The sequence below is a fragment of the Molossus molossus genome, unplaced genomic scaffold (assembly GCF_014108415.1).
Source record: "Molossus molossus isolate mMolMol1 unplaced genomic scaffold, mMolMol1.p scaffold_m16_p_5, whole genome shotgun sequence".
NCBI lineage: Eukaryota > Metazoa > Chordata > Mammalia > Chiroptera > Molossidae > Molossus > Molossus molossus.
The window spans coordinates 118,222,326-118,240,779 of record NW_023425388.1 but is presented as its reverse complement, the minus strand read 5'-3'; the positions used below and the strand labels follow the sequence as shown (position 1 = coordinate 118,240,779).

The window sequence follows — 18,454 nt, the reverse complement described above, 5'->3', positions numbered from 1 at the left end:
CTGAGACGGAGACCCTCCCTGGGAACAGTCTTCCCAGGCAGAGCTGACGAACTCAGAGTGACTTCCCAGGGTCCGTCACTCCGACGTGCCCAGCGGGCATTTCCACCAGGCTGATGGCCCAGACACCGCCAGAGGGCCTTGCATGGGATACCCCACTGCTGATAAACCATCCGCACGCGGAGAGATCCGTGCCTTTTCGTGGACTTGAAAGGTTCATACGGACTAGTGGAGCCTATGCTCAGGGCAAATGTGGAGCCTCCATCCAGCCTGTTAAATATGAATGAGGGTTACGGCCTGGTGTCCACTACCGGCTAATGGGCTTGTGTTGCCCAGGGGGGCACAGAACAGCCTCGCTTCCGCATTTATCTGCACCATCTTCTGCCATTAAGTAATCGATAGTCACTCCCTTTAAAATTAATTCCCCCTCATTATATCAATAAAGAGAAGAGGGTGAGGAGTCGCGGTTAAGAAGGCGTCAGGACCGTTACTTTGGACGTGTCGCTCATGTCATTAGGAATCACTCAGCAGCTCTAAGCCCGGGGCACCTAACAGCAACCCGTGCTAATGCACCCGCAGGAAGCAAGCCTCTGTCTCTGGGATGACATTTAGAAAAGTTCATTATTCTCCGAGTCTGAAAGTTAGGGCCTTTCTGAGACGGGTTCTTAATGTACAGGTTATGGTTCATGATGGAAAGGTCCGATATGCACCATGAGGGATGGACAAGGAACACATCGATCATTTCTATTCCGGTTCAGTTTCTAATGTGGACTTGGCTTCATAGACGAGTCTTTTACAGAAGAGACGGTGTTGGCGTGCGGTACCTTTGCACGGCGTAGCTGGAAGGGATTAGATCTAGCAAATAGCAGTCCAAGAGAGCTCCCGTCAAAAAGAACTATTCTCTACGAACAGCTCCCAACAGAAGAGTAACGAATAAAAACGCAATTCAGATTTCAGGTGATTCTTTGTTTTTGTTGACATTAGATCATATTGAGTCTTTAAGTTGACGCTGCATAAATCTAATCGTTGTCCAATTGAATATATTTGTACAATGAATGGCACAACCCCGTGGAGGGTGATTTGGCAAAACTACCGTTGTATTTGCCCTTTGACCCAGGAATGCCACTTCTAGATGTCTAGATGCACTTGGATATACATTGACTTACACACTCACATTCATTGTGAAACTTTTGTATTATCAAAAAGCTGCAGCCCTGGCCCGTTTGGCTCAACGGTTAGAGTGTGGCCCACGACGGACCAGAGGGAGCCAGGTTTGGTTCCCGCTAACGGCACGTACTCGGTTGCAGTTTTTCCCCTGCCCCAGTTGGGGTCCTGTGGGTGGCAGCCACTCGATATGACTCTCTCACATCGATGTTTCTCTCTCTCTCTTCCTCCCTCTCCATCTGAAGATGAATGCAAAAGTGTCCTCAGGTGAGGATAAAAAAAAAATTCCAGATAAAACTGAAACAAATGAACCTAATTCCATATTTGAGTGGTGGTTAAGAAAGGGGCGTTATTTTAAGTGATTTAAAAAAAACAAACAGTAATTTATCCAAAGGACAAAAAAAAGACAAACTAAAATTTAACCCGTTTTTAGTAATCCCATTGTTAGGAATAATATCGCTGTCATGACATTTGGAGTGGAGATTCCCTGTTAGAGTGCTCACCGTCCTCACCTTGTCATAACATCACACAAGTGAGATTTCACAGCCCACTGGGGCCAGACAACACCGAGCCCGTATGGACTGTAGCCAAGACGGGATACTTTTATTACAGTAAGAATAATACCCGAACTATATTAAAATGCATCTACTACATCAAGATCCATAAAGTCATAATGATGCTAGGAATAGAAACCCTAGTAGTCACCTTGGAAAAGGATAGTTATATTATTAGAACTGGCAAAGGGAAAGACTGAACATTTCACCGTCCTTCTTGTATGAAATATTTCATACTAATTATATATGCAATGAAGAAAAAAATATACATTCTAGCTCATCAATTAAGAATGATGAAATTATAAAATTATCATTTTGAAAAGACCTAATGCAATAACAGGTCCAGAAAATGATTATCATTGGCCACCAAAATCACAACAAGGGAGGACTAGGGTATATACAGTGTCCCCCCAAAATGTATACACAACTTTGAGTAATTATAGAGCCAGGGTTTATCAAAATACATTTCACTCTTAAAGTAGAATCTACAGACACCTGTATTCTTCATAATAGAAGCACCTGATGCCACCAATGAAGTATTCTTTAAAAAAACCACTCACACCAAGTTTTATCCCATCACCAGATTAAATACAGAGAGAGAGACACATGGTCAACGTCACCAAGAGGATGCAGCGTGTTGTTGCAAGAGGATGCATCCTAAGAATCTGGACACTGAGAAAATCTACAGGAAAAAGAGCCCGATTTTAAAAATAATCAATAGAGAGAAATAAACGAGAGAAAGGAAAGAGCTTATTAAGAGCCTCTACGAGCGGGTTAGGTATAGACCAGGTAAACTACTGCACCTAAAACATTCAGGAAGCAGCTGAGGACATGTCTTAAATAAGTAGCTATTTGATGATTTTAAGGATGTATTCCTATTTTTTATTTGTAATTCAGCAAGTCTGGCGAGGGGCAGCCAGTGTGTGAATGTGTAGGTGTGAAGAAGCAGTTTGAGTGGCCGTTCATGACTCCCGGGCGATGGACGTATGGGGTGGATTGCACCACTGTCTAATTTTACATGGGCTTGGAAGGTTCCCTAATTAAATGTTGGGTTAGAAAAAGGAAATGCACCTGTATAATAGGCCAGAATTAATTTACGAAGAGTTACTCATGAGTGGACGTGGGGTATATGGGGAAAATGTACTTTCCTTTCAATTTTGCAGTGAAACCTAAAACTCTTCTAAAAAATAGATTTAAAATAAAATAGTTAATAATCCAGGTGCCTCCTCCTCCTCAAAAAAAAAAATGATGGTAACATACGTTTCTAAGGACAACAGTTTATAAAGATATCATTAGCATTGCTACATCGTAGTTGTTTAGAAGTACAGATTTAAAGAGAAAATAAAGTGTTGCTTTCTAAATTTGTTTGCGTACAACTAACTTTCGGATATAAATATGTTATTGGAGTACTTTCTGAAAACTGAGTTTACACAAAGGTGATCTTTTCCCATCTAGTCTACTTGGCTGCCACAAAGTAGAACTGCACCAGTCATTTGGGGTTTTTGAACACGTGTATGCGTGTGTGCGTGCATGTGTGCGTGTGCATGCGCGTGTGCATGCTGTGCATGCGTGTCTGTGTGTCTGTATGTGTCGCTACACAATGCAATGCATACTTAAAAGACCGTAAGAGAATTCATTTTTGTTTAGTCACATTTTCCCTCTAGTTTTGTAACAATTCTAATGATTACAGATACTATCAACCTGGCAGAGTTCTTAGAAATCACTAGTCCTTCTCAATGAGAAAACTGTTACAGGAACCGAGGCTGGCAAAAAAAAAAAAAAAAAAAAAAAAAAAAATCCTTTATTTCACTTCTGCGCCCCGGTGTACCTGAGGTACTCGCCACTGCGTCATCCACGACAACGTGTCCTTCCTTCCGTTTTCAAAGAAATGCTGTCTCCAAGGGGATGGCCAGTTGGCTTGACACAGTGAACGGAACGAAACAGGCTTCTCAGAACAGGGATCCCCACGCAGGGGAATGCAGACGTCTGTTTTCGGAAACGTAAGCCATCCTGTGGACCGACACCCCCACACTCTTGACCTTTACTTTTAATTCTTCATCACCCACCAACTTGGGCTTCTCCACGTAACACCTTGCCTCTGGGTGAGGGCCCGGTGGCAAGTCTCACCGTCTGTTTCCAAGGAGAAATGCGCAGGTGTGAGTCGGACATCCACAGGGTCTCGAAAATACCGGCGAACTGAAGACATCACGCAGTGAGTTCTGACATCCCCTCAGCGCTGCGCGGGGAGCCTGGTTAGGGACACGCTCGAAGAGGTGGACATTCTGTTTCCGGGTGAGCTTGGTGAACAGTCTCTGACAATCAGATGTTAGATCTCAGTAAGCCTGCCCGCCTGTAGCCAAAGACCTTTGAGGGTTTCATTATTCTGCGGAGCTGTTTCGAAGGATGGGAAACACGATTAAGTCACTTAACGTCATCTGTCAGGATTGCCTCAGTGGTTAGTGATTGCACTGTCCTGTGTGGCCCACGGAAGACGGCCGTGTGGGGCGTCGGGCTGAAGGACAGCCAGAGCTGTGATACACGGCCCCTCGACACAACATTGAACCTTGGCAAAGGCAACCTGATGCTCAGATACACCAGTGCCTCCGTATTGTGATGTCCATCTGGACTGTGAGGACGGGTTCGGCCGCTTGATCTGCCTGGTCCAGTCTCTCTTCCACCAGCTGCAGAACATCTCAAGGCGGTGCCGATTCTGACTCCACCGCGGATTTTAAGCCCGTGTCGACGTTTTCGCGCTCAGGACGTGCTTTCGGAAGCTGATGCGTCATGAGGTGTTTTCTGCACATTGAAACCGCCTCAGAGAACATCACTCCAAGGAAAGAAACTACAACTAAAATATAACACAGCACTGCTGAGCCACACCGGCCAGGGCTCAAATAAGTAGTCTCGATGTGTCTTTTTTTTTTTAATCCTCTCTCAAGGACATTTTTGCATTTATCTTCAGACAGAACGGGAGAGAGGGAGGAAGAAAGAGAGAGAAACATCGGGGACAAACTGCAACTGAGGTGTGTGCCCTTAGCGGGAACTGAACTCAGCTCTCTGGTCCGTGGGCCGACGCTCTAACCGCTGAGCCAAACCGGCCAGGGCTTGACATGTCTTAAGTATCCCTGTTTCCAGGTAAAAACATAATGTGGCAAAAGTTCAGTCACTTGATGACACTGATTCTTACAAAACCCTGTAGAATGTAAAGGCCAGGAGAGCGTTTAAAAACCTGACCCGGTCAGGCAGGACAACCCTGGAGGAATCTGCACTTTCCCGGGGCCTGTCACCAAACAACTTCCGTCGATAACACCTGAGCAGAGCCGCATTCAAGTGGATGGCACCCGACTATAGAAGCGAGGCTAAAAGCTGATTATATTTATACACAAAAATGAAGTTAATTATGCATGATAGATGTCGACCTGGAGACCTATATTCTCCCATTTACAAGCGCTGATTTGCACTGACCACTGAGCACATGAAAGGCAGGCTCTGGCGTCCTATGCCCTGGGACTATGTGATTTATAGTCAGTCTGAAGAAAGGCCCATTAACATGATCACAGGTTTGGGAAGTGAAATTAGGTGAAATCAATACAACTTCAATTTGCTTAAGCATCTTCAAAACTTATTTACTCTAAGAGGTTGTGAAGTTATTGACTGAGGGATTCTTTAGGGGTCGCTAAACCCAAACATGTTGATTGCTAAAATGATGGCAAAGTGACCCAAAGGGGACCAACCACACACTGCATCGGAAGGAGCTCTGGATTATAACTGTGCGTCTCCTAGAAACAGCTCCCGAACTCTTCAAGGGAGAGAAAGACTGTCTTCTGTGAACAGGATCATTTTATGTTGTATATTTGGTACACGAATGTTTCACGAGGGTTATCCATTGTCTGGGTGGTCTACCTCGCGAAACCACCATGGACAAGACGTTTGCAGTTCCTGCACCACAGGGATCGTTTGTTAAGACCTTCACGGAGAGGTAATTCTTAACCGTGATGGTTACAGGGGACAGTGTGTGTTTAGGGAAGAGAGGGGGTGAGGAATGAGAAATCACAGGTCACACATTTCAAGCACTTACTATCCTTACTCTAAGACAAGTTACTTCCCTGAGCAAATTTCCATTAAAAAAAATTTTTTTTGTCCTGTATTGATTTTAGAGAGAGAGGAAAGAAGAGGGAGAGAGAAATAGAAACATTGCTGAGAGAGAACATCAATTGGCCGCCTCCTGCACGCCCCCCACAGGGAATCGGGCCCACAACCTGGACATGTGTCCTGACCGGGAATCGAACCGGCGACCTCTTGGTTCAGGGTTGACGCTCAACCACTGAGCCACACTGGCCGGGCGAAATTTCCATTTATAATTTTGTGTTCTGTGTACTTTAATAAAGAGAATAATTAAAATTTCTAGTTATAAGAAATAGGTATTATCTTTCCATAAATTTAGAAATTAACTCTTTATTTTGTGCATATTACATTTTTTTTCTATTTCTAACTAAATATTAAGCAATTTTGAACTGTGGTCACATTATTATCACGATTTTACTCCTATAATTAAGCTCCAAAAAAAATAAACTCTGCATGAATAATTAACAAAAGAATATTGAATATTATGGTTAAACAAAGCAACAGTTATTTAGAAAAATAACTTTGAAGTACTAATCGCAACAGGCCTTACTATATTGACCATAATCTTCAGTGTCAGATACTCTGTTTTTGTTTTGGGGTTTGTTTGGCACATGCCCCTAGCGGGAACGGAACCCAGGACTCTGGTCCACAGGCCAGCACTCCAACTGCTGAGTCAAACCGGTCAGGGCAGATATTCTGTTTTTTAAAATAAAGACCTGATTCCACTATTGGTTCTACCTATTAATGAAATTATATATGGATTATGTATAGGATCATTAACCTAAAAGATAAACTATTGAAAATATTAAATAAATTATGTCTGGCCCGGCGGTGTGGCTCAGTGGTTGAGCGTCGACCCTGCACCAAGAGGTCGCCAGTCGATTCCCGGTCAGGGCACATGCCCAGGTTGTGGGCCTGATCCCCAGTGTGGGGCGTGCAGGAGGCGGCCAATCCATGTTCTCTCTCATCGATGTTTCTCTCTCTCTCTCCCTCTCCTTCTAAAATCAATAAAGAAAAAAGATTTTTAAAAGATTATCACAAAGAGGCCAACATTTGTAGGACCCACTGCTCGGAAATCACGGTTAAATAAAGGAATGAAAGCAAAGTACACAAAATTGAATCCATTTCGTAAACGTTCCCATCGAGTTCTCTGGAACAGAAACCCCACCTTAGTCCCTCCCGTGGTCTCAAATGTCGTCTGCACTTCCTGGGTGCGTCCTCACCTTCCTCGAGATCTCCCCGAGGGACGTGCCGTCATGCACCTGTCTCCCTGAACACAAGTAGTGACACACAACAAGCTAATCCTCAAAGCGTTGTTTGGGTCCCCTTTCCTGCCCTAAAGGCGTGGGTTCGATGCCTGGTCTGGGCCCCTGATGAAGGCGCTGCCGCCGGCTTCCAGAGCTGTCATGTTCCTGTGAGCTTCCCTCCAGCGACGCCGGCCGTTCATCCAGAGGCAGGTGTCAGCCCGGCGAGCGAGGTCACCTTCTCCTCAAAGGGAACCTTTTTAGAAATAATAGAACTGACAGCAACTTCTCTGGCGCGGGCTTTATGCCCCGCAGGTCGAGCGCTGCAGTCAGTATGGTGACGCTTATCAACATGCATCCCAGGCCGTGCCACTGCTCTGCTTGGGATGTAGGCGTCCCGTTCCTGGCAAGAGCAGACGTGCTTGCGCGGGACGGACACACGTCACGGGATCCCCCGCAGGGAGGGATGGCGGGAAGACATTGCAGTGAGTTCGTGCTGGGGTGCTGGGGAGAGACTGTGGGATCCTCTGCCTTCCTTGGTGTCTCTCACATGGATTTTCCTCCAGGACGCTTGGGTTTGGCTATTCGAATGTGTCCATTTTTTCAGGGGTGAATAGCGGTATTGAAATGTAACCGTGCCCTGGCCGGTTTGGCTCAGCGGTTAGAGCGTCTGCCTGTGGTCTGGAGAGACCCGGGTTCGGCTCCCGCTAAGGGCATGTACCTCGGTTGCAGTTTGTCCCTGGCCCTGATTGGTCGTGCGGGTGGCGGCCACTCGATGTGTCTCTGTCACATCGATGTTTCTCTCTCCCTCCCACTCTATCTGAACAAAAAATGGAAAAATGTCCTCCGGTGAGGATTAAAAAAAAAAAAAAGTAGCCGTGGTACAAATAAACTCCGTTTATGATCATTCCTAAACCAACAACATAACGTCCCAGGATTGCAGGACATTGACCTCTGAAGGAATTTTATGTTTAAAATCATAAACATTTGTTTCAGTCAGACTGGCTGCTTTAACACTGATAAATAATTATAGTGAGATAGTCATCATCTTAAAGTCATTTGAAATTTGTCGGTGGCCTAATTTAGAAAAGACGGAGACGGCTGTATCATAACTAACTAGATATACTCATCACAATTGTGAAATGTATCTGTTTCGTTATGTATTACTTTTACTTAATTCAAAAAATCCAAGTTGCCCAGCTATGACCATGTGAAGATTCCCCAAACAATGTAACCAAACACTCATACTGTCCTATCGCTTTGAATTATAAAATAGAATTCGATAGCAAGTAAATCTGCTTTGAGTTTTATTCTAAGAATTTCAATGATCAAAATCATGGAACAAACGAGTAGAAAAGAAAGTTCGTTATTTATTTTTGTCTTCATTCTATGTATATAGAGACAAGTTGGGGGCCAACGGGCATCTCACGCCAGTCCTTCTAGAAAACTAGTTCCCTGGTCAGATCGCCAAGTCCAATGTCATGCCCTCTTTTTTAAGTTTGTAGAAATAAACAACCGTGAGGGGGAATGACTCAAACTAAACCGATACGATCCCCAAACCGGCGACGCCAACCCTGGATTCGGTCTGAGAAATTCAAATGCCAGGGAAATCGTCTCTTCTGGTGGAACGACCCAAGAATTGTCTCCTCGGGAAGAACAAGTACATGGGACACGGCACCACGGCTGGAGTTGGTTGTGTTTGGTATAAAGTCGCAGTGGAGTAAACCAGGTGACGTTGAGGGCTACAGAGACGAATGTACAACAGCCCAAAGACGCTGTCTGAGGAAGAGGCAGGACGCTGAGCCCTGGGACATGGGCTGATCGGATGGTCCCCCACACAGGGCGGACTTCTCTGCCCACCCCCTTCGTCCCCCTGTAAAGACAGCCGTTCGACAACCAGCCCCCCAGCCCTGCTTCAGTCAGATGACAGTTTCTGATTATTATTTTGTTTCATTTCATTCGGATTCTGAGAAGGGTTCCTTTGTTTCACGTGGGTATTTCCCACATCTTTATCAGTGACCCATTTAAAAACCATGTCTTGAAGGAGATTTCGTCTTCGGGTGACTCATGTTACCCGGTAACCAGTCCACGCCGGCGGTACGTGTGTTGAGTCTGACTGTGTTCCGTGGCACGAAGGCTCTGATGGTCACGGCGAGCACACGGCACCTGAATGTCGGGGGGACATCAGCGTCCCTTGTTCCCAACAAAACGGCAGGGACACAGATATGAGTAAGCTCCGTCCCCCGTCCTCGGCGGTTACTCTAGCTGGCAGGACACGTGGAAACAAACCACGGTCAGAGAAACAAGACAGGTTCCCACGAGTGCTCTAGATTGTTAATCACGTAAGTACCATGAGCCGGGAAAGTTACATGTGGTCACTTAGTTCTCACACCAATCAGATGTGACGTGTTTTAACACAACCCCCTGCTTCAGACAAGCACACAAACCTCAGAAGAGGTTTAAGGAGGGGTTCAGGCGCCCTCGTTGGGACGTCTCAGAATAGGACCTCGAACCCATGTCTGAAGGTGTTCATTCATGCTCCCCGTGCCCTGCCCTCGAAGGCCACCCAGTGGAGACTTTGGGGGGCACCGCAGCGAGGTATAAAAGGCGGATAGAATTCATGAGCTGGGGACATGGGCAGAGGCATCTGGGCTGAGGGGTGCACACAGGAAGGGAGGGGTCGGAACCCCTCGAGGACGAGATGTGGCTACATGGAGAAGCCACAGGCACGGGGGTCCCCCAGCTGGACAGTCTGCAAGCCAGGAGGAGGCCTGGCCCAGCCACCGCGGCCCTCAGAGGAGGCCGGGCGCGTCAACTCCGTCCCTGACGCCACCAGTCTGCGGTGTTTTGGGACGGAAACCCCCGCAGACTCATTCCAGGCTCTTCCTCGGAGAAGACAGGGGACGGAGCCGGCTGGGGACCAGGGCTCACTGTCGGGAAGAATCGCTTCGTCCACCACCAGAGACCACGCAAAGCCTTCTTCTGTTCTGACCGATCAGTTCTCAACGGGAGACGCGCTTGATCTCCTGAGAAGCTGATTACGAATCGTCGTGTTTGTAGAAGTTCCCCTGAAACCGTGACACGGGCGAGGGAGGGAAATGGGTCCATTTGGTAAAGCTGAATTTGGACACCCGGAGATGCAGGGCACGGGCTTAATCCCATTATGTGAAGACAGAAGACAGTCCTCAGGGATAATGCAGCCATTTGTCTCCAAAGCAAGGCAAGAGAAGATGAGAGACCTGACTGTCTATTTAAATTGATTTCTAACAAATCCAGCGCCGTGGTAGTCCCAGGAATGACGTTAGAGGCTGCCGGCAGGGGACACTATCCACATTTCCAAAGGCGAGTCTATGCTGCCTTCCCGCTCTCAACACCTGTCTTCTGAGCATCCTGTCTGGCAGTGTGTTTTGTTGCTGTTTTTGTTGTTTCAAGTATAACCAATCTCTTCGACCCCCAACCTTTTGCTACTTGCTTGCAAAAATTTAAAAAGAAAAAAAAAAAAATGGGAAGGCTAAAATGAATCCGTGTTTTTTGGGAGAGATGTTTTCAAGGCTAAAATGATTGCACTTTCGAATAATTAAACGTGGTGCCGCGAGGAACTGATTAGTTCATCGCTTCTGAGTTGAGGGGCCCTAGAAGCGAAAATCAAGCCCGATAAGAAGCCGTGTTGAGAAGAGAGAAGCAGAGTCTTCTGTGGGCACGGACCTTGGGCGATGAGGCCCAGGAAGGAGGGTCTCTCTCCTTGGAACGTGGCCGCCGGCTGGGGGTCAGACCCGCGCAGGGTGGTGGCGGCCTGTCTGTCTCTTGTGCGGTTTCGAGTGCGCACAGTGTGTACCAGTGCAACCCGAATTCGCCATCTCTCAGCCCGCCCAGCGCCCACCCTGCCGCTCCCTGGTCCGAGCCTCCATCCTCTGCAACAGCCTCCTCATGGGTCTCGACTCCCCGCTTCCTCCCTCATCCCTGCACGTCCCGGAGACGAGAATGGAAGCAGACCCTTCTCCTGTCTTCTCGAAATCTTTCGAAACTAGAAAACATCCTCAGATGATCCAGAAGGCTGTCTGAGTTGAGGGTCTTTGTGACTGACTGCCCCACCCCCGCGTGCTTGGTTTCGTCATTACTCAGCCACGCCAGGGACACCCCCACCTCAAGGCTCCTGGACTTGCTCTGCCCCCTGCCTGGGATCCGCCGTCCCCCGCCAGGCCCCCCAGTCCCCTCAGGTCTCTTTACCAATGTCCCGTTTCTCCAAGTCTTCCCCGGCTGTGTCCTACCCTTCCTGTCCCTCTCAGCATCGTCATTACCTAGGACGCTATATATTTACCGTATTTATCTTGTCTATTGTGCATCATCCTGGTACATGGCATCCTGCCTGGGCAGGGATCTTGGTCTTATTCACCGCTGTGTTCCCAGCCTATGGGCTACGCCATTCTCAGCAGCACGGGGCAGGCACTTGTGGCGTTGAAGAGAGAATGAATGGGCGGATGGCTGCGTGAATGCGGTGACCTCTGGGTCTTTTGAGAAAGATTAGTAGGAAACAGAGATGGTTCCAGAGTGGGAGACTTAAAACGCGCTCGATGCTCAGGCGTATTCTGTATGAGGTGCAGCAGGATATCTGGGGGTGGGACCAGGCATCGGTCTTTCTGAAGGCTCTTCAGTGACTCCCGTGTGCGGTCGGGCGAGAACCGTCGTGTGAATGTTATTTCCGGACGTTGAAGTCACAGAGCCCCTGGGTGCCCTGTTACAATGTATATTCTGAGAAAACGGGCCTGGGGTGGGCCAGGAATCTGCATTTCTAAGCGACTCCCGGGATGGCGGTGCTGCTGGTCTATCGACCACACTGAGGAGAAGGATTTTCCCGGAGTTAACTCAGGCCGGAGGCTCGGGCACCTTCTATTATGGTCTACGCTTCCTCTTCTCCTGATGGCCTTACTTCGGTTTAGATTTGCAAACCATTTACTCTAAATATGTCTTGGGAAACAAATAGGATGAACGAACGCTGACTAAACCTCTAAATGGAGAGAACCTGGAGGGGTACATGGCTGCAGAGGGAGGGAACATAAACGTTTATTTACATCCACCATTTTTCAAACGGGAAGGTGAATTTAAAATGTGACCTATATTGCATATCGCCTGGCTTACCCGAGAGCACTTTGCTTTCCAAAGCCCAAGCATGCGACAGGATCCCCACAACTGAGGTCTGGAAGGTGTACCCCAGACGAAGGAGCCAAAAGCAGCCGCAGGGCAGAGACCCACAGGTTTGGAAGAAGAGAAACCGTCACGTTTACCCCCAAACCAATTCCTTTTCCGTAGCTGCGCTGCCCTGGGCACCACCCGTCACACCTACGGGCTGTTTTCCTTCCAGTAAGGAGCGGGGGACAGCCCTCAGCACCGTGGGCGAAACCTTGCCTACAGGGGTCGCCAGTGTCTGCACTCCTCCTGTCTTATGTGGGGTGGGGTCAGAGTGGGGTCTCCCCCCACGGTCTAGCTGGGGCAGCGGTGCAAAAAGCTCGCTCCTGCCACCACAATGTGCCACCTGGTCTGGGAGCCAGATCCGCACGGCAGCTGTGCAGTGACGACAGCTCAGAATGACTCAGCCCCTCCCGACACCGCGGGGTCGCAGGCAAGTGGAAGATGCCCCGCCCCGTCCCTGCGGGTGAGAAGTAGCAGCTGTAACACCCATGGTGCCCATTTTCTAGGTACTGCAGATTTTAAAAAACGGCTAAAAAAAAAATCTGTTTCCACAACAGTCATCATGTTAACGTGTTCCCGTAACATAACAATGGTATGTGACTCCCTCTTACTCAGAGAAACAACTCAGTCAAAATGTATCAACACAGCCCTGGCCGGTTTGGCTCAGCGGTTAGAGCGTCGGCCTGCGGACCAGAGAGTCCCGGGTTCGGTTCCCGCTAAGGGCATGTACCTCGGTTGCAGTTTGTCCCCGGCCCCAGTTGGGGTCATGTGGGTGGCAGCCACTCGATGTGTCTCTCACATCAATGTTTCTCTCTCTCCCCACCCCCCATCTCTCCCTCCTGCTCTATCTGAAGATAAATGCGCACACACACACACACACACACACACACACACACAAATAGCCCAAAGTTTAATTTGTGGCATCTGTTCCTTTTCTGTGTTTGACGTTTCTACCATATTGACCTGGAGCCAAAGTCGGCTGCTACATAACCACAAGCACAGTTTTTTTGGGTTTTGCACAGTATTAGCAGTATTGGTTCTCCGTTTAAAATAAAACTTAAACATGAAAGTTATTTTTACACCTACACATGCAAACCGTCTTATGCACGTACTTTCAGATTTGCCGCCGAGAATCATGAAAGTACTCACACTAGTGAGCATTTATACTTGGACTGGGCTACGGACAGTAGACTCGAGAACCTTGATTCAGTTCACAAACAGTAATTCAAGAGCCTACTACATGGAAGGTGCTACGCTAGGTATCAGAAGGAGGTACAGAGTTCGGCTTCCCCGAGTATCGGGTCGTGGTTTGTCGTTGCCAACCGGTGCATCGGAACATTAAGGACGTTGTTGTTATTGGTGATTTCGGTAGGGGTTGACCTCGTGTGGACACCTGGACGGTGTAAGTGGAATTCCTGCATTTAACCAGAGATGGGAATGGGGGGACCTCGACATTCTTTTCCCACGAATGGAGGCTCTTCAGAATAGGCTCTGCCTGGTTTCCTCGAACTGCAGCTGGTGGTTAAGACAGATGGAAACACCACCTACAGTCCCTACGCTTGTGACGGCGGCATCCCATTAAGAACGGAGCCCTGGACATTGACTGTGTCACCCGGTTTGATTTCTTACCCACGAGCCTTTGCTCAGGGTAACGCGTCCTCTCTGTCCTCTCCCCCGGAGGCCGAGAAGAGGGCTCCCCTCACAGAGCTGCAACCGATATTAGATCAATTAGTATCAAAGAGCTCTGAGCACAGCCACTGGTGTGCAATGAACCCACAATAAATGTAGAAAACGGAAAATAAGACATTTCAGTTGAAAAAGCATAGACAATTATATTCTATAATATGAGCATTTACAGGGTGTAATGATAGCATATGTTATCAACTATGAATCCTGGATATGCTTAAATTAAAAAGAAAAAATCATGTCAGTATTGGCCACTCATGATACGAAGGTAAAAACAAAATTGAAGAAGAAAAGTGTATTAGAGTCCCTGGCCTGTGTGTGAACCAGGGCTATTTTTGAATGACTAAATGTAGAATACTTAACACATATTTATCAAATGTCTTTCTTAATTTGGAATAAACACCACAGAGAGTCTGAGACACAAACTGAACTCCTTGGACTTTTCTAATATTCCAGGATACGTTGTGGGTTTCTTTTGTAACAATTCCCCAAGGCTTTTTAGCTTCCCTTATGAAATATCTCTGGTCTCTCCCTCTTAACCTACACTATGAATCTCTTGTAATAAATATGAATACCATTGGTCCTATTCACGAGCTATTTGAAAGAAAGAGCCCACACCAAAGGTGGAGAAACAGACAAACGAAAGATAGTAAAATGGACACATTAATGATAAAATTACAGGCGGTAAAACTGCATTTGAATGTGTGCTTTGACCTATTATTTTTGACTCGTGGACATGTGTATCATCAAGTCCTGTGAAGGTAAGAAAATAATACATTGTTTCAGATGAAGGACACTTATAGACTCTGTTGCCACATTTCCATCAATGAATGCTTGAACCCTCTCACAGCTGTAAGACGTATCTAATAACACCCATTACAAAGTCCTCCACCAAGTATTTCCTATTCGAGTGCCCAGTTTCATAACTTTTATTTGAGATAACATTAGGAATAACGGGCCTTCACCACTTGAATGAGGTCCCAGGCCACCTGAAATCAAACCCACAGGAGTGAAATCGATCCAGAGGGTTACATAGTATCCCCCTCTTCCCAGCATCAGCTCCTTTAGTATTTACAGCAGAACACGAAGGCATCTCTCCCAAACCCTCTGAGCTAGTGCAGCACAAGGGGTGCGTTTCTGAGTCAGGACAAGTTAACAATGGGCTGCTGTGGGGCTCAGCAGTGTAGACAGAGACTCCCCGTATTTCTGACAGTGTTCTTGCGGGTTCTGTTTGGTCTTTCTAGACACCGGCCTCTGTCCTGCCAGGACATGGAGGGATTTTCATCCCCATCTCCCTACTCATGCGCTAGCTACTCATGTATTTACCACACGAAGATTATCGTGACACCCTTCTGTGCCATCTCTTAAGAGTCAGACCTTTTCCCATAAAATACTGAAGAAGAAAAAAATGACCCAGTAAAATAAATGTCCCCAAGACATAATTATAATAATTCAGAAAATATTATCTCCATAGTAAAAGGAAAGGATTTAGTTAATTTGGAATGCATGAAAAAGGCACATATACACTCACAGAATGGAGTTGGCATGGTGTGTAAACACAATGGAATATTACTCAGCCATGAAAAAGAAGGAAATCTGGCCATTTTTGACGATGTGAATGGACCTAGGTGTACTATGCTAGATGAAATAAGTCAGACAAATATCATATGATTTCCTTTATATGTAATATCTAAAAACAACACAAATGAACAAGCAGAAGAAAAACACACTCATAGATACAGAGAGCAAATTGGTGGTCAATGGGGGTGGGGAGAAGGCTGAAAAAGGGTGAAGAGATTAAAAAAGCACAAATTTCCAGTAATGAAAAGAGCTTCAGTGATGTAAAGCACAGAACAGAGAATACAGTCAATACTATTATAGTAACTATACATGGTGTTGGATGTGTACTAGATTTATTGGGGTGATGGTTTTGTAAGCTATAGAAATGTCTCATCACTATGTTGTACATCTGAAACTAAGATAATATTGTACATCAACTGTCATTGGAAAATAAAATTTAAAAAGTTACATTTATTTGTTTTTATCCTCACCGGAGGACATTTTTCTATTTGTTCAGATAGAGTGGGAGGGAGGGAGAGAGAGAGAAACATCAACATGAAAGGGACACATTGAATGGTTGCCACCCACACGACCCCAACTGGGGCCAAAGACAAACTGCAACCGAGGTACGTGCCCTTAGTGGGAATCGAACCCGGATCTCTCTGAATCTCAGGCTGATGCTCTAACCCCTGAGCCAAACCAGCCAGGGCTAAAATGTTACATTTATTAAAACCATTTATCTCAAGAAAATGGGAATTCATTTACAACAAAAGTTACTGTTTCCAATGTGACTATATTCTGTGATATATTCTGTGATATTTTGTTCCCAGATGCGTATTTGATCAATATATTTTTACTCTTAGGAATAATGAAGTCAATAAGGAGAACAATACTCCATTCATATTACCATATTACCGTGCAATCAAGCAAATGATAACAGACTGAAGTATTATTTTGCAAATAGCTGAATGACATAGTAACTCACTACAAAGCACAGTCTTTGTGAGACAAACTTCAGATTGTAAATAATTGAAGGGAAACCACCACTTTGTATTAACTTTTGCAATCTTCCTAAATCTACTATTATAAACTCAACACCACTGCATTTACTCAGGTAAATGTTATGTAAAATTAATCTTAAATAGAAAGGGAAAGGATGCTTTCATAAACTGTTTTGTACTCTTTGGAAAACACCTTGAGTTTTTGTTACATTCAGTAAAAAGACAAAGCTCATGATATGTTCTCCAGCTGTATTTTGCTGTCAAGATGCTTGTCTATCTTTTCTCAGATCTTTGTGTCAGAAGGATTTATTGAAAATAATGTATTCTTAGCTTCCAGAGATTAGAAATCGTTTATTTTTTTAGTTTCTTTCAGAGAGGTTGTGTGTAACTTGAAAGGAGTTTTAAACTATTGGTGATTCTTCGATGCCACCTCCATTCAAAAGTACACAACTCCCAAATCCTTTCTCTCCGAAGGGGTACCAACCATGGAGAGACCAAGAAAAGGTGATAAATCAGTCCTTCAGAAAGGCATCTGAACTCAGCTATTGTTCATTCACAAATAGATTCAAATGTTATTTACGTAAGAAACTCAAGAAATGTACAAGTATTAGAAAAAGTCTCTCCACCAGTATTTCATGAATTAATAACTAATTTAGAGTCTGTGATAGAATCTAAGCTTTGCTGTCTCATGCCCTACTTTTTTAAGTGGCAACTATTGTCAAGACAAAAAATAGAACAACACGGTAAATAGACCAGTTTGACAAATTCACTCAGTTATGGGGTTTTGATACTTCCCAAAACACAACACAATTCTCTCTTTCGTTCCAGAAACAGAATAGGAAAATAATATGTACAATAAGATGGCCTATCTTAAGAGTGAAACATTTTTACAAAATCAAATATTTAACCAAAGTATCTATTTTAAAACCTTCCCACCCTGGCCAGTTTGGCTCAGGGGTTGGAGCATCGGCCTGCAGACCAGAGAGTCCCGGGTTCGTTCCGCTAGGGGCACGTACCAAACAAACAAAACAAAACAAAACAACCTTCTCATAATTAAATGGCTTGTGACGGCCTGAGCACTTAAGAGAGAAAAATGCATTCAGTAAATGGCTAAACAGACACTGACAACTTCATTGTCATTAAAAATGTGCAAGAAGATTTTAGAATGTCAACTTTTCAAACAGATCGCCAAGCTGATGTCCAGGAAGTTGACCATGTGAGCTCAAAGTCCGGCTGCAGAGGTAAGTGGTCAAATAGGCAGGATGCAATACATCACCACGGCGGTGATCATCAGGTATTGTTTAACATCCAGCTTTGCCATTCGAATTATTTTCCCCATTTGCGGGAGGCATTCGCCCGAGGGCTGAGTTTATTTAGGGCGGACAGGAACGCTGTGTGTGTGTGTGTTCTGTTAAGTGGCTCCGCTCCCAGCCGGTTGACTAGGTGTAAAATGGCCTTACCTTTGGCTTCTGATGTTTCTCCTTCTCGGACGCGTTGGACGGCTTTCTTTTCAGCATTTTGAATTCAGACGAGTCCCAGCAGTGCCCTGTCCGTGGTCACAGCGCAGACTGAGGGCCACCAGCCTGTCTGTCTGTGACACGCTGCAGGCAGTCGGAGCCCTGTGACCACCACTTCCTCCTTCGGTGGGGCTGTGACTTCACGTGGACCCGGGGGAGGCTCTGTGGCTTTTTTTTTTTTTTTTTTTAGTTACTCTTTGGTAACTTTTGAGCGCTCTGTGTCTTCCACACGCTGTGGGGCGTGGGGTGAATTCCCGAGTTTCACGTTGGACACGCTGGGGGGCCGGCATCGGCTTCGTGAAGATTTCAAAATAAAGCTCATTTTTTAAGTTTAGCTCACATAAAAAATAAACCTCGATGACACCGGCTGCGGGTGGAGGGAGGAACGCATCGCAGGCGGTGAACTCGAGCGGCGGGCA

The 18,454-nt window shown here is 46.0% G+C and overlaps 1 protein-coding gene across 1 annotated transcript in view; it reads right to left on the bottom strand.

The window, feature by feature from the left end:
- Window positions 1-18,134, bottom strand: part of SAMSN1 (SAM domain, SH3 domain and nuclear localization signals 1) — a 48,326-nt gene extending 30,192 nt beyond the window's left edge. Inside the window, exon 1 of the mRNA XM_036242863.1 lies at window positions 17,979-18,134. Coding sequence (XP_036098756.1) covers window positions 17,979-18,035 — 57 coding nt within the window. The 5' untranslated portion in view covers window positions 18,036-18,134. The remainder of the gene's footprint in view (window positions 1-17,978) is intronic.
- Between the last annotated feature and the right edge of the window lie 320 nt (window positions 18,135-18,454).